At 47.5% G+C, this 24823-nt stretch overlaps 1 protein-coding gene across 1 annotated transcript in view; it reads left to right on the forward strand.

The window, feature by feature from the left end:
* The window catches only part of FAM91A1 (family with sequence similarity 91 member A1), a 261796-nt gene that overhangs the window by 197599 nt on the left and 39374 nt on the right, over positions 1 to 24823 (forward strand). The window contains exon 21 of the mRNA XM_086966190.1: positions 22740 to 22847. Coding sequence (XP_086822316.1) covers positions 22740 to 22847 — 108 coding nt within the window. The remainder of the gene's footprint in view (positions 1 to 22739; positions 22848 to 24823) is intronic.

The following is a 24823-nucleotide window of genomic DNA, read 5'->3' on the forward strand; positions in this document are numbered from 1 at the left end:
GCCGGGACACTCTTTTTGAGTAGCCGTGCGCTATATAAGAATAAATATAACATAACATAACATTACATGGGTAACAATAACAAAGGCAGAAGCAAAAACAATAACTCACGCTCTGCCTCTACCCCCGCCCAATGACTCCCTTCCCCCGCCTCATTCCACTCCTGTCGGGGGAAGACTTCAACAGTACCTGCCAGCATGGGAAAACATCACATCAGACAGGTGGGTGCTCCAAATAATTCAATCGGGTTATTGTCTGGAACTAACATCTACCCCCCCACCCCCAAACATACCACCCAGGCAACGTCCAATGTCACTAGAACATTTAACGCTGCTCAGACAAGATAGGGGATCTCTGTGTATAGTCGTAATCTAGTGAATAGTCCTGCTCATATGCGGGGACCCCGGAGCAATCAAAAATAATCTCTTAAGCGGTCTTCTGTGCAGTCCTGCATAGACACTTAAGAGAGAATTAAAGATAAATAATGCAGCCTATATATTCAAGGCTACACTGTCCAGTACTTCACCTAGAAATGCAAAGATATTCCACCAATATCATATTCAGCACAGTCTGCCACGTTTCACCCATAGAGAAACTTCCCCCTTCACCAAATCCTTGGAATGATAGAGAGGCAGGGATGGACAGACAAGCCCCCCACAGGCTGCCATTATGTGGCTTAAAAAGGGATACCGTGCCTTTAAGGAAACTTTCCATAACTTTCGGTATCCCAGAGTGCACAGCAACTCTCTCCACTTTCAGTTCTTTTTTTCCGGCTCTTGCTAGCAGGACCCTGGAGCATTGAGCTCTCCCTTTTTGGGTGTTTTGTCTAATCTTTTGTACTTTTCAAGTGTTTAGAGTGTTTCACTCGATGTGTTTTTGTTCCTTCTTCCCTTTGCTGGAGTTTTCTGGTGAGTTTGGCCACTCTTTGTCAGATATTCCTTCCTTATTTGACAAATGCCCTGAGTGTGCCAGGAAGAAGGCCAAATTTGATCCACACAGGGTGTGTAACCTCTGTCTCCCTTCTTCTCATGTCCCTGTGGATTGTGAGATCTGCCAGCAGTTCTCCCACAGGACCCTGATACACAGGGAGAAAACTCGGCTCCTAGGACTGGAGCAAAGAAGACCGCAAGATCAAGGTGGGTCTGGGCATGGCTAGGCCTTTTTTTGCCCGTACTTCGGCCTCCAGGGGGCTCCCCAGAAAAGAGAAAGCCAGAAAACGACTCAGACCTCCGTCGACGTCGACATCCTAGACGTCGGCGGCAAGAGGGATGACTACTGTCTGCTCCCCGTCTCCCCAGGGCTCTGGGTCGAAGCGACGTCGCCGTTCGACGACGAGGGGAGTGACGTCGAGACCTCGGACGAGGTCGACGTAGAGGACCGTTTCATCGTCGAGACGCCATTGTCGTCGTGAAGGGTCTTGAAGGCACCGGCGCTCGCCGTCGAGGCGACACCGCCGTTCGGCGTCTACTCGACGTTCGAGACGAGGATCATCGAGGTCAAGGCGAGAAGACGATCGACACCGAGACGCTCGACTTCGAAGAGGAGGTCAGTGTCGAGAAGGAGAAAATCAACTTCTAGGGGGCGTTCTAAGACTGGGACGGAGTCCCAGGACTCTGTAGTCAGCCTTTCGTCTGCTTCCACGAGCCCACGCTCGCGGCGGCGCAGTCGCTCGTCCACGAGCAGGTCGGCCTCTAGGTCACCCCTATCAAGGCCGGCGCAGAAAATAAGGAGAGTGGTAGAGTCTCCGGGCAGGAGTGCTCCCAGACCTTTTCACCCTCACGGCCCAGGACGCCTACACCTCCCCCGTTGCCCAAGGACCCTCCTCCGCGTAATCCTACGCCTCCACCGCCTCCTCCCGCTCCTCATAAACCTCCTCCTCCTCATAAACCTCCTCCTCCTCCACCGCCACCTCCGACAAGGTCTCTCTTTGCCTCATCTCCCGACACCACCTACGGGGCTTCCACGTCCTAAGCTCCTTTACGGCCAGTAGACAAACCGAGGCCAAGGAGGTCGAGATCTCGCTCCAGACGGAGGGACATATCCAAAAGTTCTTCCACATGGTCCAGACGGCACCACAGGAGGGACAGGTCTAGGTCCCGCCACACCGGACTCGTCCAGTGCCCGGGACTATTTGCCTACATTGTCGGACTCCCCTCGGACGAGGGTGTCTCCAGTAGACGACAGTCTCCTTCCAAGAGGTGTTGTTACGTGGGGCGGCGAAACTGGGCATTACACTCACGGTGCCCAGGCCATCGACTTCAGTCATCTTCGAGACCCTGCATAAGAAACAGCTGTCTCGCCCCTTGTTGCCCTTGGTGCCAGGGCTGGAAAAACCAGCCATGGAGCTCTTCCTCACCCCTGCCTCTACAAAATCGGCACCTTCCAGGCTGCAAAAGAAATACAGGGCCCCGGACTCAGACCCAGCGTTCCTTCGCTCGGACCCTGTACCGGACTCTGGGATAGTGACGGCGGCGAGAAAACAGCACTCCACCGCCCCGTCGTCGACTGTGCCTCCTGACAAGGAGAGCCGCTGGATGGACTCGGCCGGCAGGAAAGTCTGCGGTACGGCCTCCACTTCTATGAAGGCTGCGAGTGCCTCTGCTCTGTTGGGCCGTTACGACCGGCCCTTATGGGAGTCCATACAGCAGTTTCTGGAGCACCTTCCCAAGGACAGAAGGGAGGATTTCTAAGAGATCATTAATGAGCGGATGATGGTCTCCAACCAGGTGATAATCTCGGCTGCGGATTCCTCGCTCTTGGCAGCCCACGGGTACTGCCATGGGATCAACCTGTGACGCCATTCCTAGCTGTGTCTAACGTCACTGAAGCCAGAGGCGCAGCAGAGGGTCGCCAACCTACCGCTTTCAGGATCTACCCTGTTCGGCAAGCATGCGGATGAGGAGATGGCCAGTATGAAGGCGGAGGCTGAAACCCTGACGGCTGTCTGGTTGGAAAGCCGAAGGAACAGAGGAAGACCTTCCGCCCGTTCCAAAGGTGTTGCGGTGCGCAGGGCAGAGGGCAAGGTGGGCAGGCTGGACAGCATCAACAGCAGCAGCAGCAGTACCAGCGGCCGCCATTCCAAAAGCGCCAGAGGGGCAGAGGTGGTCAGCAGTCCTCCTCCGTGAACAAGGGACCGGCTGGGTCTAAGCCCTGAGGTGCTACTTCCCACTCTTCCGTTACCCGCTCCGGTGGGGGGGAAGAATACAAAATTACTTGGCAGAATGGAGAAAAATTACTCCGGACAAGTGGGTGCTGAATAATGTTTGCAATGGATACAGTCCTCGTTTTCTCAGCCCGCCTCCAGCGATTCCACCGGTTTGATCGCAGTTCCAACTGTGCGAGCTCCAGGCAGAGGCAGATACCCTGTTACGAAAAAGGGTGATAGAAGACGTCCCTCTGTCTCAAAGGGGAAAGGGTCTTTACTCCCGCTTCTTGCTGGTACGCAAGAAAGACCAGAACGAGTTCAGGCCCATTCTGGATTTGTGACATGCAAACAAATGGATTCGCAGGAAAACGTTTTGCATGCTGTCTTTGCACCAGATTTACCCTCAGCTGCAAAGGGGAGACTGGCTTTGCACGATAGATCTGCAGGATGCGTACTTCCATGTGCCCATTGCTCGGAAACACCGGATGTTCCTGCGCTTCCAAGTCGGCACCAATCACTATCAATACACCGTGCTTCCGTTTGGACTGAAGTCTGCGCCCAGGACTTTTTCAAAGTGCATGGCAGTGGTGGCAGCACACCTGAGAAAGAACAAGGTGTTTGTTTACCCTTACCTGGACGATTGGTTGATCAAAGCCTCTACCTTCCAGGAAGCGCAATTGCACTTCAACAGGACGGCCGTTCTGTTGAGCCAGCTGGGGTTGCACATAAACATGTCCAAGTCGGTCCCGACTCCGGTCCAGTGCCCCCAGTACTTGGGAGCCTCCATCAATACGCTGTCAGCAAGCGTGTCTCCTTCAGAGGAGAGGCGCTTATCGATCCTTCGGAAGGCTCAGGCTCTCATGGCTGTTCCATCTACGACAGTGAGGATGGTGTCTTCTCTACTGGGGTTGATGGCCTCTTGTATCTTCCTCACTCCACATGCACGCCTACACATGCGGCTGCTGCAGGAATGTCTAGAGGATCAGTGGGACCAGAGGCGAGGGAACTGGGACGACAGGATTTGACTGTCTCTACACGCTCAGCAGTCCCTGAGATGGTGGTGTTCAGTAGAAAACCTCCTCAAGGGAGTTCCGTTCCACAAGGACATTCCCACTCAAACTATCGTGACGGAGGCTTCTCTCCAGGGCGGGGGAGCGCATTCCGGACAGTTACAGATCCAAGGAACGTGGTCCCCGACGGAGTCCATGTACCACATCAATTTCCTGGAACTCAGAGCTGTTCACTTGGCACTGAAGGCCTTTAATCCATCCTTCCAGACCAACTCTCTGCTTGTACAGACGGACAGTACGACCACGATGTATTACCTCAACAAGCAGGGGGGCTCGAGATCGCGCACACTGTCACAGGAAGCGCAGGGGATCTGGCACTGGCTGCTAGCCAGAGGACTGACGATAACGGCTACCCATCTGCCAGGTGTGCAGAATGCTCAGGGGGACGCACTCAGAAGACTGATCCAGGAAAACCACGAATGGGTCCTAAACAATGAAGTGCTCGGAGACGTCTTCGCCAGGTGGGGCACTCCAGACGTAGATCTTTTCGCCACCGCCAACAGCAGCAAATGCCGAGACTTCGCATCCAGGTATTACCAGCAGGGGACTCTGGGGAATGTGTTATCGATAGGCTGTGTGGTTTTAGGTTTAAACCTATAAAAACTGATAAAACCCCACTGAAAGATAAATAGCCCTCACTGGTGAAAACATAAACACTGAAAAAACACCTGCACAACCACAAACTAAATGTCATTCAAAGAAAGGAAAAAGAGAGTGAAAGAGTCATTTTTTTCTTCCTGAAGGTGTCAACACAATGTAACTTTGTTATACAAGCTAGCAGTAAGGAAGACTGGCTAACATTATTCTGCTTGAGTTTTGTTCTTTAGGGATGCCACTAAAATATTGTTTCTTCTTCCTTTTACTTTTTTCAGTTTTGTGGCCTTTGGTCTAAAGATGCAGGGTTTAGTTTTATGTTTTAGGTCTAGTTTAATTATTTTATAAACTGTAGAGAATCTGGAAATATCAAACTCATATTTGATATTTTGGCTGCATTTGATTCTTTCACTGATAGGTAAAATGGCTGGTTTCATAAAAATCTTTCCTAATATGTGTCATCACATTTACCCACAGAGAATGGGTTTAAACCCTTTATACATCAGACCATAGTTTGTAGTGGTTCAGTATTGATAGTAGGTGCATTGCCAACACCTCAGGCTTTAAAAATTCAATGCCAGGTATAGTGACAAGTATATATATCACCAAGCATCTGGGATAGTGGTGAAAACATGACACCAGACTTTTGGAAAGCATTGAACTCAGTGTCACGTGTAATGCTCTGCAAAAAAGGTTCTTTCCAAGTTCAACAAAGATTGGAGTAATATTGTTTGTATTTGCAGTGATTCAGCTACGTATATAAAAAAGTTGTGTGATGACCTGTCAAAATTGATACCCGAGCTGAAGTGATTCCCTGTAGGAGATCCTTGCCAGTTGTTAGATGGTGTGCTGAAAGCATCTTTACCATCTTCAGAGTTAATGTGGGATGCTATTGACTTTTTAATATATTCTGGTGCACTGTTTTCTTATGCACAGGAGCTAAAACGCAAATATTTATCATTTCGTGCTTTATGTGGCATCAAAGAAAGAGTCATCCCAACTGTGTCCCTCAGCTGATGGTTCTCAGCCCAAGGGGCTATGAATGCTGAGAGGGCCTTTTCACAGAAGATTACATGGGAGGGAAAGAGCAAGCGCACATGGCCAAAAGACTCACTGAAGAAGTATTGTATGGTGTACTACAATAAGATTAATTTGCAAAAATCTATTTGGACCTCATATACACTATAAGTACACTGTCTATATACCATGTTCTTTCAGTGCAGAAAGCAAGCAATAAGAAAAGCAATACGTTCCATAACCACAGGAAAAACACTTTTTCTGTTGTTTTTAGTGGCGTGAAAATGTGTAACCACTGATAACAACAGTTTTTTAAAATATTGAAAACACTGAAAAAACCCCACCAGAATTTACCAAAAATAGAAACTGAAAACAGGAAAGCCTAGTTATGGATCAACTGGTCGAACAGCTTTCTGTACGCTTTTCCGCCCATTCCCCTGATTCCTGGGTGCTCATCAAGCTGTCCCAGTCCAGGGCGCTGATGATCCTCATTGCTCCGGAATGGCCCAGACAGTGGTGGTTCACGGACCTGCTTCACCGGTCTCTACTTCCTCACATACGGCTGCCGTGCCGGCCGGACCTTCTCACAAAGTTCGAGGGGCAGATGGTGCACCCCAACCTCTCTTCTTCGAGTTTGGTGGCATGGCTCCTGAGATAGTGCAATATGGCCATTTGAATCTTCCTGAAGATTGTATGGACATACTGAAGGAGGCTAAGCGTCCTTCCACTAGGACTTCCTATGCTTACAAGTGGAAGAGGTTCTGCATCTGGTACACGTCTAAGAACTGTGATCCGACGACATGCAAGGAAGATGGCATCCTTCCATACCTCTTGCATTTGGCACAGTCTGGCCTTAATTTCCATTCTATTAAGGTTCATCTCGCTGCGCTGACTGCCTACAGGAAATGCCCTTCACAGACATCCTTCTTCCAGATTCCTGTGATAAAGGATTTTTTGGAAGGCTTGAAGAAAGTGTTTCCTCCTGTTCGGCTTCCTTTGCCTTCGTGGGAACTGAATGTGGTGCTGTCCAGGTTGATGAAGGAGACTTTTGAACCTATTCATAAGGCTTCGCTGAAAGCACCTGTCCTGGAAGGCGGCGTTCCTCGTGGCCATTACATCGGCCCACAGGGTGAGTGAAATTCAGGCATTGTGTTGCCAGGAACCTTATACTGTATTTCATGCTGCTAAGGTTGTGAAGCGTACTCACCCTAAGTTCCTTCCTAAGGTAATTTCTGATTTTCATGTTCACCAGACTACAACGTTGCCTACGTTTTTTTCAGAATCCTTCCACTCCAGCGGAAAGTTCTCTTCATTCCCTGGATGTCAGAAGGGTTTTGAAATTCTATCTGGATAAGACCAACGATATTCGTAGGTCAGACCAACTGTTTGTCAACTATGGGTCGGTCAGGTCTAGGTGGATTGTGTCCTGCATCCAGTTGTGTTATCAAAAGGCTAATAAGACCCTAGGAGGTAAGCCTAAGACTCATTCCACCAGGGGCAAAGCGGCTACAACGGCTTTGCTACGTAATGTTCCCATTGCAGAGATCTGCAGGGCTGCCACGTGGAAGTCGGTCCATACCTTTGCCAAGCATTACTGTCTGGACTCTAATGCCAGAGCATATGCTCAGGTTGGGCAGGCTTTGTTACGAAATCTGTTTGCACAGTAGTGGTGTTGTCTTTTTCCTCCACCGCCGGTTTGGTTGTGGGGATGGGCTTGCCATTCTATTCACTAGATTATGACTATACAAAGAGATCCCCTACTACAGAAGAAGTAGTTTCTTACCTGTAACTCCAGTTCTGTAGTAGGGGTATCTCTGTTATAGTCATAAGCGCCCGCCCTCCTCCGCGGTGGAGAATAGGATGAAATACTGAATGCTACAGGTCTAGCTTTATACACCTCCAAAAAGAACTGAAAGTGGAGGGAGTTGCTGTGCATTCTGGGGTACCGAAAGTTCTAGAAAGTTTCCCTAAAGGCACGGTATCCCTTTTTAAGCCACATAATGGCAGCCTATGGGGGGCTTGTCTGTCCATCCCTTCCTCTCTATCATTCCAAGGATTTGGTGAAGGGGGAAGTTTCTCTATGGGTGAAACTTGGCAGACTGTGCTGAATATGATATTGGTGGAATATCTTTTGCATTTCTAGTTGAAGTACTGGACAGTCTAGCCTTGCATGTATAGGCTGCATAATTCTTTCTTAAGTGTCTTTGTAGGACTGCACAGAAGACAGCTTAAGAGATTATTTTTGATTGCTCCGGGGTCCCCGCACATGAGCGGGACTTTTCACTAGATTATGACTATAACAGAGATACCCCCACTACAGAACTGGAGTTACAGGTAAGAAACTACTCCTTCCAGAGCATCAGAAAAACAAAGGAGTATACTCCCTATATTTCCTTATACCAAAAAAGGACGGGTTTCTAAGGCCCATCATAGATCTCAGACCTCTCAATATCTACATACAGTCAGACCATTTTCATATGGTCACACTACAATAGGCCCTCCCATTACTGGTACTAAACGACTTCCTTGTCACTCTAGATCTCAAGGACGCCTACTTCCATATTCCCATCCACGCAGCACACAGAAAGTATCTCAGATTAGTGCTAGCTGGACAACACTACCAATTCAAAGTGCTCCCATTCGGAGTCACAACAGCGCCAAGGGTGTTTACCAAATGCCTAGCAGTAGTAGCAGCTCACCTAAGAAGACAGCACATTCACGTCTTCTCATACCTGGACGACTGGCTCATAAAAGCCAGCTCATACACAGTGTATGCAAAACACTCAAGCTACTATTCAACTGGTTCACCACTTGGGATTCACAGTAAATCACGTCAAATCACACCTTCACCCCTCGCACATACAACAATATCTTGGCGCTACAATAAACACCCAATTAACACTAGTTTATCCCTTTTCAGCCAGGATAACAAGTGTACAAACTCTCCTAACAAAATTCAAACCACAACACTCACTACCAGCTCGAGTGTTCATGCAACTCATAGGAATGATGGCATCTTGCATATCTGTAGTACCTCACGCACGATTGCAAATGCGTCCACTTCAAGAGTGCCTAGCACGTCAATGGAACCAGGCTCAAGGTCAATTAACAGACCTAGTGTTGGTAGACGGTCGAACTCCTCGTTCTCTGCAATGGTGGAACACCAAAAACCTTTCCCAAGGACTACCGTTTCTAGAGCCAGTTCCCCAGATAATCATGACAGCGGACGCATCGCTCTCCGGCTGGGGACCCCATTTACTGCATCATACCATGCAGGGCAGATGGACACTGCAACAAAAGTTACTCCATATCAATCATCTGGAGTTGCTAGCCGTGTTTCTAGCTCTAAAAGCATTTCAGACTCAAGTATCAGGCAAGGCTGTCTTAGTCCGCACAGACAATATGACAGCCATGTACTACATAAACAAATAAGGGGGGGACACACTCTCTGCAGCTCTCTCAACTAGCTCAGCAGATATGGAGATGGGCTATACTGCTAAAAGTCTTCCTATTAGCCCAACACGTCCCAGGAGAGCAAAACACTATAGCTGATCTACTAAGTCAACAAACACAGCCGATCCACGAGTGGGAACCTCATCCGCAAGTTCTTCAACCGTTCTTCCAAAAGTGGGGACAACCTCAGATAGATCTCTTTGCCACCCACGAAAACTCAAAATGCCCAAACTTTGCCGCCAGATACCCACACCCATTGTCAAAGGGCAATGCGATATAGATGAACTGGTCAAGAATATTTGCGTACGCTTTTCCCCCTCTCCCACTACTTCCATTAGTGGTGCGCAAACTGCAGCAACATTCACTGACATTCATTCTAGTTGCTCCAACTTGGGCAAGACAACCGTGCTACACCACGCTTTTATGACATGCTGTCGAATAAAGCTTTCTGAAATTGAATTGCTACACCACGCTGCTGCAAATGTCGGTGGTGCCACACCAAAAACGAAATCTATCTCTACGCCTTTTAACACAGAACCATGGAGAGATCAGACACCCGGACCCAGCTCAGCTCAACCTAGCCATCTGGCTCCTGAGGCCATAGAGTTTGGATACCTCAACCTTCCTCCAGAATGCATGAACATCATTAAAGAGGCTAGACGTCCCACTACCAGAGCATGTTACGCTGCTAAGTGGAAACGCTTTGTTATATACTGCCAAAACAACCAAATAGATCACTTAGATGTGTCTATCCAACACATCATAGGATATCTATTACACCTTCAAAAGTGTAACTTAGCCTATACATCTATCAGACTACACCTTGCTGCCATTGCAGCATACTTACAAAACAGACAACACTTGTCTCTTTTTAGAGTCCCAGCTATTAATGCTTTCATGGAAGGACTCAAAAGAATAATTCCTCCCAGAACGCCACCAGCACCAGTGTGGAACCTGAACATTGTTCTTACAAGGTTAATGGGTCCTCCCTTTGAACCATTACATAAATGCGAATTACAATTCCTAACCTGGAAAGTAGCCTTCCTGGTAGAAATTACTTCTCTTAGAAGGGTTAGTGAACTACAAGCATTTACCATTCAAGAATCCTTTTTGCAAATGCGTCATAGCAAAGTGGTTCTTCGTACTAATCCAAAATTCCTGCCAAAGGTCATCTCACCAGTCCATCTAAATCAATCTGTTGAGCTGCCGGTATTCTTCTCACATCCTCAAACTGTCACAGAAAGGGCTCTATACACCATAGACGTTAAAAGAGCACTTCTGTACTACATCGAAAGAACACAATCATTTCGTAAAACAAAACAACTTTTTGTGTCTTTTTCAACGCCACACAAGGGCAATCCTATTTCAAAATCAGGGATCGCCAGATGGATAGTGAAATGCATACAAATTTGTTACCAAAAAGCAAAACGCACGCTATCAATTCCTCCAAAAGCCCACTCAACAAGAAAGATAAGGGCTTCAATGGCATTCTTAGGGAACATCCCCTTAGATGACATATGCAGAGCAGCTACATGGCTTACACCGCACACATTCACAAAGCATTATTGTATAGATGTGCAAACTAAACAACAAGCTACTGTGGGCCAGGCTGTATTAAAAACACTGTTTCAAACAACTGCAACAGATACGGGTGGTCGCCGCTAGGTGTGGGTACTGCTATACAATCTATGCATAGTGTGTAATCTGCAGCTCATATGCCTCGAACGAAAAATACTACTTACCAGTATGCATCTGTTCTTGGCATGTAGAGCTGCAGAGTTACACATGCCCACCCGCCTCTCTTGCTACCTTTATCTGTTCCAGTATTATCTTAATTAGATACAAATCACATGGACATCACTACTTCTTGTACAGCTCCATCACTTCCCTACTGGCGAAAAACAATCTGGGGATGGAGCCGATGCCCATGCTCAGTATCATCCTAAGGAGGAGTCATCTATCCAGTGACTCCGAAAGACTTTCTACAACAAAACAAACTGCAAACATCCGGGCCCAACACTAGGTGGCCATCTATGCATAGTATGTAACTCTGCAGGTATACATGCCAAGAACCGATGCATACTGGTAAGTAGCATTTTCCTTTCCTATAGATGAACTTTAGATGTGCTGTGTGGATCGGCTAGTAGGGAGGCAGCATAAGCTAAAACAAAACCGTGTTGAGCTCCCAGGCACTGGAGGCCCCTGTATTGGTGAAACTGCACCTGTTCGCAAAGTGCTAAAGTCTTGATGTGAACGCAGCAGCCGACTCGGCAGTGGGGCAGGCAGTCCTCAGCAACCTTTTCCAGTAAAGGTGAAACTGCTTCCTGCTTTATTTTAATTATTATGTGCTGCTTACTATTCAAACATGTGAATATATAAAAGCTCCAATGCTGGAGAAGAAATTAGTTATTCACCTATTACTTCTGTTCTCCAGCGTTGGTATCTTTCATGTACTCACATGCGACCCTCCCTCCTCCCCAGTCATAGGCTTATATGTGTACATATAAAGTACCTTTCTCACACTAGTGCTACAAAATCTGAGCTATGGTGGCTTCTAGTAGGAATAGGAGATCTTAGCACTCCCACTTCTTTTGCTGAAATTTGTGTGGCTTCAAATGAGGTGGATGTGCTGCTAAATAAACATCGGTGTTGGGGCCTATGGCCATTTTAACACTATTTCCTGGCATTTTAAATTCACTGGGAATCCAAGCCCGATGAATGATTCAGGCATTTGAATATATGAAAGATAGCAGTGCTGTAGAACTAGAGTTAAATGTAAGTAAATAATTTATTATTCTCATAAAAATTAATTGGGTATGATTTATTTTGCACATTTCCTTGTTAGAAGGTAGACATGTTTTGACATAAGACAACTTGGTATTAATACTGGTGAGATCTAATTCCAAAATTATATTTAGAGTTTAAACTATTTGTTCAGTTAGCTAGGCATATTCACATTTCACTTTATGAGACAGTTGCTAAATATCACTATTTACAGGCTAATTTAGCTCTGTAGGAACTTGCGTGAACAAATGTTCAGCGAGTAAGGTTATTTATGGGGCTGTAAACTGTGCTCACCATGGCACCAACTCCGATCACTAGCTTTAAACTCGGTGAAAGCTACCTTTCCTGTCTGTGACTCACTAGCAACCCTGCCTTTGATAAATTAGAACAGAAAATCAAATGATTGTCTCAGGAATCTAAGACAGAGGCTTTTTTAATGTAAAAAGAAGTGCACCAGAGTGCCGGGACAGACTAAATTGCATGCCTGGAGGTATTGAGAATGGAAAAATCTAGGAAAAGGCTAAGGTTAGTTCCTCATCACCCAAAAACATTCAACTGTGGATTTAATGTTTGTCCACCTGAAAGGAAAAGCTGTACCCACAAATCTTGTAGCAGTTTTTTGGAAAGTGAAGAACTCCTGTTATTGTGGCAACAGAACGGAAGTGTGTCCTGATGCACTGGTGACCTCCTGTCTGACTATGCCTACCAGAACCAGAAAAGGCAGCTAACCTGATATAGTTCTAGTATGTGCCAAGAATTTTCAGCACCAGAATAATCCAAAAATCCAAAACCCTGCATGTTTTGATACATTTTAGTGAGTTAACTGAAAATATAATAGTAAGGTGGCACTAATGTTTCAAACAATGTACAGATCTTTTATTTCAGATGACATGCAACAATAGCTTTCAACAGTTACAGTAACTGAATTGGCCTGCATTCTTTTTGCATAAACGTTTTCATTTGGGCTGATTGCAATAAAGAGACAAGATGATCTTATCAGTGCGAGGTATACATTCATCGGTGAGGCCCATTGCTCTAAAGAGCAATTCATCCTATCCAGAATTGTGTAGAGAAAAAGATTGAAAACCCTAATAATGAGACCATTGTAAGATCAGACAGTGCCTTGTAGTATCTGTGTGAGATTTTCGCCAGGCTTTCAGATAGGACTTGTGATACCGTTCATGTGAGGAGAATTCAGAATTCAAATTAGGAAACTGATTTGAAATAGACACCAGGAGCAGTAGTGCCACTGGGAAAACGGCTGTTATGATTTTCTGTTGTGCTTTTTTATGTGGCTGAAATGTAATTCCTTGGCCTCTGCTTTAAGTAGTGGAGATCAGTGTTTCTGTGTATATTGTCTGACTTAATAGAATAGTAGTTACTTAAAATAGGGAACACCTGAGCTAATGCCATCCCCATGAAGATTCTCTTAAAATTTGTTTCCTTTGCAAACTGTGGCATGCAGCATGTTAATGCGTTTTAGGACTAGGTACGCAATCTTAGGAAAACCTGGACTGATTTGAAATATGTCTAGGTGCAGGGGAGATGTTTGGTGTACCGTTGATGACTCTCTCTCTCCTGCTTTTGAACCCCGAGAAGCCTGAAGCATTGCTATCATACCGGTACAGAGGGAATGTGAATGATTGGACAAATAGCACATTGAAACCCACATCTCCCTGTTTAGTTGCTGCTCCTAGTTTGGTACAGAAGAAGGTAAAGCTCCTGGTTTAACCCACTGCTGTATTACTGTGCTGGAGGATAGTGATACTTCAGCCAGGCCAATTACAATTCCTAAGTTTTGGGCCCCTTGCACTCCAGTGAGTTTTCTGCAATTTTAACTCTGAAAAGTCAAATCTTGCAAGAATCACACTTTCCAGAAATTCTTAAGTACAACATACCAAAAGACCTGACCAGAATAAAACCCCAGACCAATCTGATAAATGGTATGACTTGTAAAGCCATTAGTGGGCCCTTGTTCCTCTTGGACCTTTTTCAACTCTGTAAAAGCTTTTTACTTAGTACTCCCAAGAACACCGTTCGCGGCCTGAGCACCAAGAGGAAATTTGACCTCCAAGAACTCAGCAAAACAAGAATCAAGTCAGGGAAGCTATACTCTGCACTCAAGGACGCCTAGCATTTGCCTCTGAACTGCTCCTTTAACATTTAGCCTATTCTTTATTGCGTTAAATGTGACCTGAAGATTGGTGCATATGATTTTGTTCAGCTGTTAAAGGATTTAGCTTTGGAATGACGACTGCTCAGTGTCTGCACTAAGTCCTATGAGGCCATTACTTAATGCACCTATATTATGTCCATTCATAAGTCAGTCTAGCAATTATCATTGTCTGCCAAGAGCAACCATTTTTAGGTCGAGCAGACCTACCCTCAATGCGTGAGCATTGAAGGTGTCTGCTTCAGACCTATTGTGGCCCGTTAGTGAGAATGCTGGGAATGAGGACACCAATCTGTTACGAGCTCGCAGTTTTCACCGCGGGAGCGCGCGTCTGATCCGCGCATGCGCAGAGTCCCCGCGCATGCGCAGAGTAACTCACAGCCCTTGCACAGACGCAGGCAGGCAGCCCCCACCCCTCTGCATGCATGCACACACAGGCGAGCGCATGCACACGCAGGCACACAGACACTCGCTCACACACACACACACACCCCCCTCCCCCACAGTCACACACACGCACGCACACAAAGCCCGCCCGCCCGCCCGCACTCGCGCGCGCACATGCTTTCCCCCGCCTCCCCCCTCCCCCGCTCAGCAACCCACTCACCGGCTTCCTTCGTGCGGCGGCTCTCCTCAGCTGCAGGGCCCGGCAGCAGGACTCTTCTTCCCTCCTTCGGCACCGGGGCGCAGGGTAGGCTCCTGCCTGCTCCGGTGCTCCAAACACGGCGGCTCCGTCCAATCGCGGCTCTTCCGTGGGAGGCGGGGTAGGCTCCCGCCCTCCTACTTCCTGTTTCCTGTTGTCGCGCCGGCCTGCCTGACTTCCTGGTCGCAGGCCGGCAGAGTGACGGAAGGCGGTGACTTGCAGTATTTATTTACCGTACTGGATGCAGGGTTGTCTGAGAAATGTTGCCTCAAAGCACGTCTTGTTTAATCTATAGGAGTGTATACGGTATATAGTAAAATGACGGCCACAGTGGACATGTAAGGGGTTTGATTTTAAGCGAAGGGGAATTTACGTTGACCATGTCAATGCCTTAGTGCTAAAATAAAACACACACACATTTGTCACCCACACACAACATGGAATCACGTAGCCCAGTTTGGAAGCCTGAAAATTAAGACTGCATGATGAACCTGCAGACGAAGTAAAGGATCACTTTCATGGTTCTTGAGTTGGTGTTTTATCCTTTCCTAGGTTCGTGGGGTGACACCAGGGACACCCCCTTAGTGCCCCGGTGGAGTGCTTTAATGCATAGGAGTCTTCTGGACGTGAGAGACGTGGACAATGTGTATTGCGGCGGGAATGTTCAAATGTGCTTTATTTTTTCTTGCCTGTAATGTTTTACATCTCAGCTATGCAAACAGATAATCTTTCCATCTTTTCGTGCCCCGGTGGAGTGCTTTAATGCATAGGAGTCTTCTGGACGTGAGAGACGTGGACAATGTGTATTGCGGCGGGAATGTTCAAATGTGCTTTATTTTTTCCTGCCTGTAATGTTTTACATCTCAGCTATGCAAACAGATAATCTTTCCATCTTTTCTCTATACTTCTCCCTTCTAGTCTTTTCTCTCCGATGTTTACCTATGCCCTCTTCACCATCCTTTGTCTACCGTGTCTCCTCACTCCTTTTTGCTGCATTTTGTGATGTTACTTGCTGGTTTGCTGCTGTTCTCCTGTTACGTGCATTTCTTGAGACGCTGTTTTTCCCTTGTTAAATGTGTTTCTCCAGACTAGGGTTTCTCGGTTTGCTTATTTAGTGCTCTGACATCCCCTTGGGTAGAGTAGCACTATAAAAATGTTTAAAAAACGTAGAAATCTAGCCACAATGTGTAGTTGGAGCGAGATGTAGTCTTTACATGGTTGTTTATGGAACCAGCAGGTGTGTTTGTGTGAACAGCATGGCTAGAGTGACAGTGAGTGCAGAGTGACAGTGAGTGCAGAGTGACAGTGAGTGCAGAGTGACAGTGAGTGCAGAGTGACAGTGAGTGCAGAGTGCGTGCAGAAACAGTGAGTGCAGAGTGACAGTGAGTGCAGAGTGAGTGCAGTGACAGTGAGTGCAGAGTGACAGTGAGTGCAGAGTGACAGTGAGTGCAGAGTGACAGTGCGTGCAGAGTGACAGTGCGTGCAGAGTGACAGTGCGTGCAGAGTGACAGTGCGTGCAGAGTGACAGTGCGTGCAGAGTGCGTGCAGAGTGACAGTAAGTGCAGAGTGCATGCAGAGTGACAGTGAGTGCAGAGTGACAGTGAGTGCAGAGTGAGTGCAGTGACAGTGAGTGCAGAGTGACAGTGAGTGCAGAGTGACAGTGCAGAGTGACAGTGAGTGCAGAGTGACAGTGCAGAGTGACAGTGAGTGCAGAGTGACAGTGCAGAGTGACAGTGAGTGCAGAGTGACAGTGAGTGCAGAGTGACAGTGCGTGCAGAGTGACAGTGAGTGCAGAGTGCGTGCAGAGTGACAGTAAGTGCAGAGTGCGTGCAGAGTGACAGTGAGTGCAGAGTGCGTGCAGAGTGACAGTGCGTGCAGAGTGACAGTGCGTGCAGAGTGACAGTGCGTGCAGAGTGACAGTGCGTGCAGAGTGCCAGTGCGTGCAGAGTGACAGTGCGTGCAGAGTGACAGTGCGTGCAGAGTGACAGTGCGTGCAGAGTGACAGTGCGTGCAGAGTGACAGTGCGTGCAGAGTGACAGTGCGTGCAGAGTGACAGTGCGTGCAGAGTGACAGTGAGTGCAGAGTGACAGTGAGTGCAGAGTGACAGTGAGTGCAGAGTGCGTGCAGAAACAGTGAGTGCAGAGTCAGAGTGAGTGCAGAGTGACAGTGAGTACAGAGTGAGTGCAGTGACAGTGAGTGCAGAGTGACATTGCGTGCAGAGTGACAGTGCGTGCAGAGTGACAGTGCGTGCAGAGTGACAGTGCGTGCAGAGTGACAGTGAGTGCAGAGTGACAGTGAGTGCAGAGTGCGTGCAGAGTGACAGTGCGTGCAGAGTGACAGTGAGTGCAGAGTGACAGTGCGTGCAGAGTGACAGTGAGTGCAGAGTGCGTGCAGAGTGACAGTGAGTGCAGAGTGCGTGCAGAGTGACAGTGAGTGCAGAGTGACAGTGAGTGCAGAGTGCGTGCAGAAAGAGTGAGTGCAGAGTGCGTGCAGAAACAGTGAGTGCAGAGTGCGTGCAGAGTGACAGTGAGTGCAGAGTGCGTGCAGAGTGACAGTGAGTGCAGGGTGAGTGCAGAGTGCAGAGTGAGTGCAGTGACAGTGAGTGCAGAGTGACAGTGAGTGCAGAGTGCGTGCAGAAACAGTGAGTGCAGAGTGCGTGCAGAAACAGTGAGTGCAGAGTGCGTGCAGAGTGACAGTGAGTGCAGAGTGCGTGCAGAGTGACAGTGAGTGCAGGGTGAGTGCAGAGTGACAGTGAGTGCAGGGTGAGTGCAGAGTGCAGAGTGAGTGCAGTGACAGTGAGTGCAGAGTGACAGTGAGTGCAGAGTGCGTGCAGAAACAGTGAGTGCAGAGTGCGTGCAGAAACAGTGAGTGCAGAGTGCGTGCAGAGTGACAGTGAGTGCAGAGTGCGTGCAGAGTGACAGTGAGTGCAGAGTGCGTGCAGAGTGACAGTGAGTGCAGGGTGAGTGCAGAGTGCAGAGTGAGTGCAGTGACAGTGAGTGCAGAGTGACAGTGAGTGCAGAGTGCGTGCAGAAACAGTGAGTGCAGAGTGCGTGCAGAAACAGTGAGTGCAGAGTGCGTGCAGAGTGACAGTGAGTGCAGAGTGCGTGCAGAGTGACAGTGAGTGCAGGGTGAGTGCAGAGTGCAGAGTGAGTGCAGTGACAGTGAGTGCAGAGTGACAGTGAGTGCAGAGTGCGTGCAGAAACAGTGAGTGCAGAGTGCGTGCAGAAACAGTGAGTGCCGAGTGCGTGCAGAGTGACAGTGAGTGCAGAGTGCATGCAGAGTGACAGTGAGTGCAGGGTGAGTGCAGAGTGCAGAGTGAGTGCAGTGACAGTGAGTGCAGAGTGACAGTGAGTGCAGAGTGACAGTGAGTGCAGAGTGACAGTGAGTGCAGAGTGACAGTGAGTGCAGAGTGACAGTGAGTGCAGAGTGCGTGCAGAGTGACAGTGCGTGCAGAGTGACAGTGCGTGCAGAGTGACAGTGAGTGCAGAGTGCGTGCAGAGTGACAGTGCGTGCAGAGTGACAGTGCGTGCAGAGTGACAGTGCGTGCAGAGTGACAGTGCGTGCAGAGTGCCAGTGCGTGCAGAGTGCCAGTGCGTGCAGAGTGCCAGTGCGTGCAGAGTGACAGTGCGTGCAGAGTGACAGTGCGTGCAGAGTGACAGTGCGTGCAAAGTGACAGTGCGTGCAGAGTGACAGTGCGTGCAGAAACAGTGAGTGCAGAGTGACAGTGAGTACAGAGTGAGTGCAGAGTGACAGTGAGTGCAGAGTGACAGTGAGTGCAGAGTGACAGTGAGTGCAGAGTGACAGTGAGTGCAGAGTGACAGTGAGTGCAGAGTGACAGTGCGTGCAGAGTGACAGTGCGTGCAGAGTGACAGTGAGTGCAGAGTGCGTGCAGAGTGACAGTGAGTGCAGAGTGACAGTGAGTGCAGAGTGACAGTGAGTGCAGAGTGACAGTGAGTGCAGAGTGACAGTGAGTGCAGAGTGACAGTGAGTGCAGAGTGACAGTGAGTGCAGAGTGCGTGCAGAGTGACAGTGCGTGCAGAGTGACAGTGAGTGCAGAGTGCGTGCAGAGTGACAGTGAGTGCAGAGTGACAGTGAGTGCAGAGTGCGTGCAGAAACAGTGAGTGCAGAGTGCGTGCAGAAACAGTGAGTGCAGAGTGCGTGCAGAGTGACAGTGAGTGCAGAGTGCGTGCAGAGTGACAGTGAGTGCAGGGTGAGTGCAGAGTGAGTGCAGTGACAGTGAGTGCAGAGTGACAGTGAGTGCAGAGTGCGTGCAGAAACAGTGAGTGCAGAGTGCGTGCAGAAACAGTGAGTGCAGAGTGCGTGCAGAGTGACAGTGCGTGCAGAGTGCATGCAGAGTGACAGTGAGTGCAGGGTGAGTGCAGAGTGCAGAGTGAGTGCAGTGACAGTGAGTGCAGTGACAGTGAGTGCAGAGTGACAGTGAGTGCAGAGTGACAGTGAGTGCAGAGTGACAGTGAGTGCAGAGTGACAGTGAGTGCAGAGTGACAGTGAGTGCAGAGTGACAGTGAGTGCAGAGTGACAGTGAGTGCAGAGTGACAGTGAGTGCAGAGTGCGTGCAGAGTGACAGTGCGTGCAGAGTGACAGTGAGTGCAGAGTGCGTGCAGAGTGACAGTGCGTGCAGAGTGACAGTGCGTGCAGAGTGACAGTGCGTGCAGAGTGCCAGTGCGTGCAGAGTGCCAGTGCGTGCAGAGTGCCAGTGCGTGCAGAGTGCCAGTGCGTGCAGAGTGACAGTGCGTGCAGAGTGACAGTGCGTGCAGAGTGACAGTGCGTGCAGAGTGACAGTGCGTGCAGAGTGACAGTGCGTGCAGAGTGACAGTGCGTGCAGAGTGACAGTGAGTGCAGAGTGCGTGCAGAGTGACAGTGAGTGCAGAGTGCGTGCAGAGTGACAGTGAGTGCAGAGTGCGTGCAGAGTGACAGTGAGTGCAGAGTGCGTGCAGAGTGACAGTGAGTGCAGAGTGCGTGCAGAGTGACAGTGAGTGCAGAGTGAGAGTGAGTGCAGAGTGACAGTGAGTGCAGAGTGAGAGTGAGTGCAGAGTGACAGTGAGTGCAGAGTGAGAGTGAGTGCAGAGTGACAGTGAGTGCAGAGTGACAGTGCGTGCAGAGTGACAGTGCGTGCAGAGTGACAGTGCGTGCAGAGTGACAGTGCGTGCAGAGTGACAGTGCGTGCAAAGTGACAGTGCGTGCAGAGTGACAGTGCATGCAGAAACAGTGAGTGCAGAGTGACAGTGAGTGCAGAGTGACAGTGAGTGCAGAGTGACAGTGAGTGCAGAGTGACAGTGCGTGCAGAGTGACAGTGCGTGCAGAGTGACAGTGCGTGCAGAGTGACAGTGCGTGCAGAGTGACAGTGCGTGCAAAGTGACAGTGCGTGCAGAGTGACAGTGCGTGCAGAAACAGTGAGTGCAGAGTGACAGTGAGTACAGAGTGAGTGCAGAGTGACAGTGAGTGCAGAGTGACAGTGAGTGCAGAGTGACAGTGAGTGCAGAGTGACAGTGAGTGCAGAGTGACAGTGAGTGCAGAGTGACAGTGCGTGCAGAGTGACAGTGCGTGCAGAGTGACAGTGCGTGCAGAGTGACAGTGAGTGCAGAGTGCGTGCAGAGTGACAGTGAGTGCAGAGTGACAGTGAGTGCAGAGTGACAGTGAGTGCAGAGTGACAGTGAGTGCAGAGTGACAGTGAGTGCAGAGTGACAGTGAGTGCAGAGTGACAGTGAGTGCAGAGTGACAGTGCGTGCAGAGTGACAGTGCGTGCAGAGTGACAGTGCGTGCAGAGTGACAGTGCGTGCAGAGTGACAGTGCGTGCAGAGTGACAGTGCGTGCAGAGTGACAGTGCGTGCAGAGTGACAGTGCGTGCAGAGTGACAGTGCGTGCAGAGTGACAGTGAGTGCAGAGTGACAGTGAGTGCAGAGTGACAGTGAGTACAGTCACTCAGCACCACCACATTATCACTCAGAACCACCACAGCATCACTCAGAACCACCACAGCACCACTCAGCACCACCACAGCACCACCACAGCACCACCATAGCACCACTCAGCACCACCACAGCATCACTCAGCATCACCACAGCCCCATTCAGCACCACCACAGCATCACTCAGCACCACCACAGCACAAATATGTTCTCTCAATGTTTCAAGCTTTATTACAAATGTCACAAAAAGATGTTCATATTTCACTTCTGTTCTTGGATTTCGTTACAATAAAATACACTGAACATAATCTTCACAAAAGTTATTTACAAAAGTTTAAGCTATTGCCATTATAAATTACAATCACTTTTATTAAGTATTAAAAAAATTAAAAGCCATTGTTATTTGTAATATCAATACATCTAAGTCACGTAAATACAAATGTTGCATTACAAATGCTATAGGTGTCACATTTGCGAAAGTTATAACTATTGGCATTGTAAATGACAAAGCTATTAATTTAGCTATTTTCAAAACCAACACATAAATGAACATTTGGTGAATTTCCATTAAAATATTTGACTTTTTTACTAAGATATTATTATACTTTTTTTATGCAAAGAAAATTTAGATACTGCATAAATAACTTTAATAAAAGATATTTTATATGTAGCTTTTTATGTAAAAAAATAACTATAGCATAAAGCAAAAAACAATTGCCATTTACAATGCTAATAGCTCAAACTTAAATAATGCGAGACCTATTGCATTGCAAATGCTTGTTTCTGACTTATCCATTCCCCTTTAGGATAACATTAGATTCAGTAGATTCTCTCGTAATAATCTTTTACTCCAGCATCTTTTATCAAGTTTTCTAAAGAGTGTAGTTATAGTTGTTTTTTTTAATCCTTAAACCCCCAGCACCACCTCAGAATGTCTTGAAAGAACCCATACTACTGATGTGTGAGGCAGAAATACTTTAAGAAGACCATTGGATTGCCTTTGAGATCTCTCTGTGATAGTGTTGCTGGCCCTTAGTCATAGAATATTATGGAATACGACCACACTCCTCTCCTACATGAACATTTGTTAAAACATATAGAAAAAATGGTCTTAATTATAATAAAAATTGCCCTAAAGTAGAATACTATTACAGAAAATAACAACTTCCCCAATCTATAGGACACAAGAAGTTGTAATAGCTCTTATTCTTGGCAGGAGAAATGTGACTTTATAGCCTCTAATAGGTTTTAGCACCTGGGTCCATGCATGCCATGTAGAGTAGAGGTATTCCCTCTCCTGCCCCATATCTAATCTACTAATAATGAAGGACTCCATAGGCAGGTAGACGTCAGGACTGGAAGACCAGTCCATGTACTGATCCCTTAAAATTCCACCGACTATGATGGAATAACAATGTGATAGAATTCTACACAGAGATACCGTTTGTGCCAAGAAGCATTGGATAAACACTTTCATCCATCACTTTTATGTTGCCTCACCACAAGCACTACCCCTCACCATACGTTCTGCAGGATTTCCGTTCCGCATGTATTCAACAACCAGTCCCAGGTAGGATGGATGGGCTATTCTTTTTTTGAAGTTGCATACTCAAGCCTGTTTTGGTAATACTGATTTGCTGTAGCATTCTCCAGTACTCCAATATTAAATTATTTTTATCGCTACACGATTTTGACAAATTGGAGATCTGAACCCTCATTAATAATATCTGCAGGCACAATTCTAAATTATATTATTAATGTATTTGTTGTTTCTTCAGTCAGAATGTTAGCATGCATGTTTCATCTGTCCAGAATAAGATTGTCTGACCTTTTCCCAAAATCGCTGTTTTATTCCCTTAACCAGCAAAACAACCCCTCTCCCTGTCACAAAGAGGACAAAGCTGAATTTGACTGAACCATTTTTTCTCCCTTGTAGGTGAGTCTGGGTTGACCTCGGGCTCCGATGTAAATGGCAGCACAGAGTCATTTGAAATGGTGATAGAAGAAACCACCGGTGATTCTGCAGTCAAGCAAAACGTTGACGGTAACAGCACTGAACAAACTTTAATATAACATAAACTGTATCCGTGGAATGTTACTTCTGACTTAAAATTAATTGTCTTTTACCATTTTAAAATTTGCAACAATGAATAACATATTTGCATAACTAGGTAGGTGAATGTTGTCTCTTCTTTCTTAAAGTAAGTTCACTTTGCAAAAAATCTTCAGTTAAATTAACCTTATACAGACTTGGTGTGTGCTCAGCTGGCACAAAAGGAGATTTGGTTATTGAAGATTGGAAAGGGAGGTATACATTTCTGGGCCAGAGACCTAAAAGGAATTTGTCTGAGATTGGGATATAAGGGTTGGAAATGAGAGGTGTTGCCCAAGTGGTGTGGGGAAAAAGTGCAGAACTGCTGGTGAGCCAGAAAGTAGTTTGGTAAGTGTCTTTTCTCTATGTAAGATTGTATGTTTTGGGATTTCCAAACCACACATCTTGCTGGTTAGCAACAAAGTGCTACACAGGAGGCAAGCCATAGAGGGGGATGCATGGGTGGAGAGGACAGATGGAGGAGGTAGAGCTAGTGGAAGGGGTGAGAAGTCCGACTTCTCATCCCTAGGTAGTGTTCCTTGATAAAGTGAGTTTTCAATTTCAGGGTTGGTGCTATTCTAATGTCATACGGGATGCTGCTCCAGAACCTATGATGTAGGCGGAGAAAGGCTGTGTTCAAGGCATATGAGCAGCAGATCTCACACTTAGCTTTATATCGCCATCTGCTGTTGGCCTCGGATGATTGCATGTTGTTGTCTTCTTGGAAGAAGTCTTTGTAGTCACTAGATTGGTGACTCCTCCCTTGGACGATAGTGCGCATGGGCATCAACTCCATCCTTAGATAGTTTTTTTTCTGCCACTGGGTTCGGATGTAACTTTTCTGCTCTGGTTCGAAATCTACATTCTAAAGTACTTCGAAGCGAAAAAACATACTTAAACTTTTCAGATTAACTTTTAAACATCTCGACCTTCGACTCGACTTCATCAGCTCGATTCCGGTCGTCGACGCGGGCCGTTGGGCCTATCCACGCCGTGAGGCCTACAGCTCATGGAAAGGATGCCATTCAAGAAATGCCCCCAGGTGGAGATAAATTTCCACACAGGGACCATCCCAAGGTCAGCAACCTGTGTTTATCACCGGAACACGATGAGTCTACCTGTTCAGCCTGCGCATCCTTTCGATCGAAGAAGACCATTCGAGATCGAAGAGCTCATCGACACATCATGCAGAGGTCAGCTCCGAAACCCATTAACATCTTCGACGAAGGCTCAGATGTCCCAGAAGAAGATTCCGAAGATCTCGAAATCGTGTCTGAGGCAGATGACTCCGATGGCTCCATCACTCCGGGTCAACGAGTGAGTACTACTGCCCCTACCCCAACCCCCCTCCACGATCCAAGGCTATGGTCAACACTCCGCCTGCTGGGCCCAGTCATGACCGAAAACATACTTCAGGAGCCTACATTTTTAGTATTCAGAGATAGTTGGCGCACATCAGGTAATGGTGGAGTAAACAAATGATACTGAAGTAGGAACGGTGCTGCTTGGTCAGGGGGAACCCAAAACCCCTGAGAGAGTGGATCCAAACCACCCTATAAATTGTGAATACAAGGTCCAGAGCACACGTAACAATAGTAATTGTAGCACATATACTGTGTAAGTAACAAGGTCCCTTAAAATGCAAGAACACGAGTAAGAAAACAAGATCGACAAACAATGGTTCAAGCTTGATGGTTTTATAAGTGGCTGTGGTCCTCCTTCAAGAGGAGATCCAAGAGAAACCAGCGACACGTGTTTCGTCAGAGGGGCCATTACCCGTGACTCTTCAGGGCTGAAAAAATCTCTATTGGTGGTTCATAAATTTGCTGTAGTCCGCATCCGGTTACAGCAAATTTACAAACCACTCCATGCTGCATTTAAGCTTTTGACCTTTGTTACCATGACTTTTATCAAACAACATTGGTCCC

This window comes from Lissotriton vulgaris, chromosome 4_1 (assembly GCF_964263255.1).
Source record: "Lissotriton vulgaris chromosome 4_1, aLisVul1.2, whole genome shotgun sequence".
NCBI lineage: Eukaryota > Metazoa > Chordata > Amphibia > Caudata > Salamandridae > Lissotriton > Lissotriton vulgaris.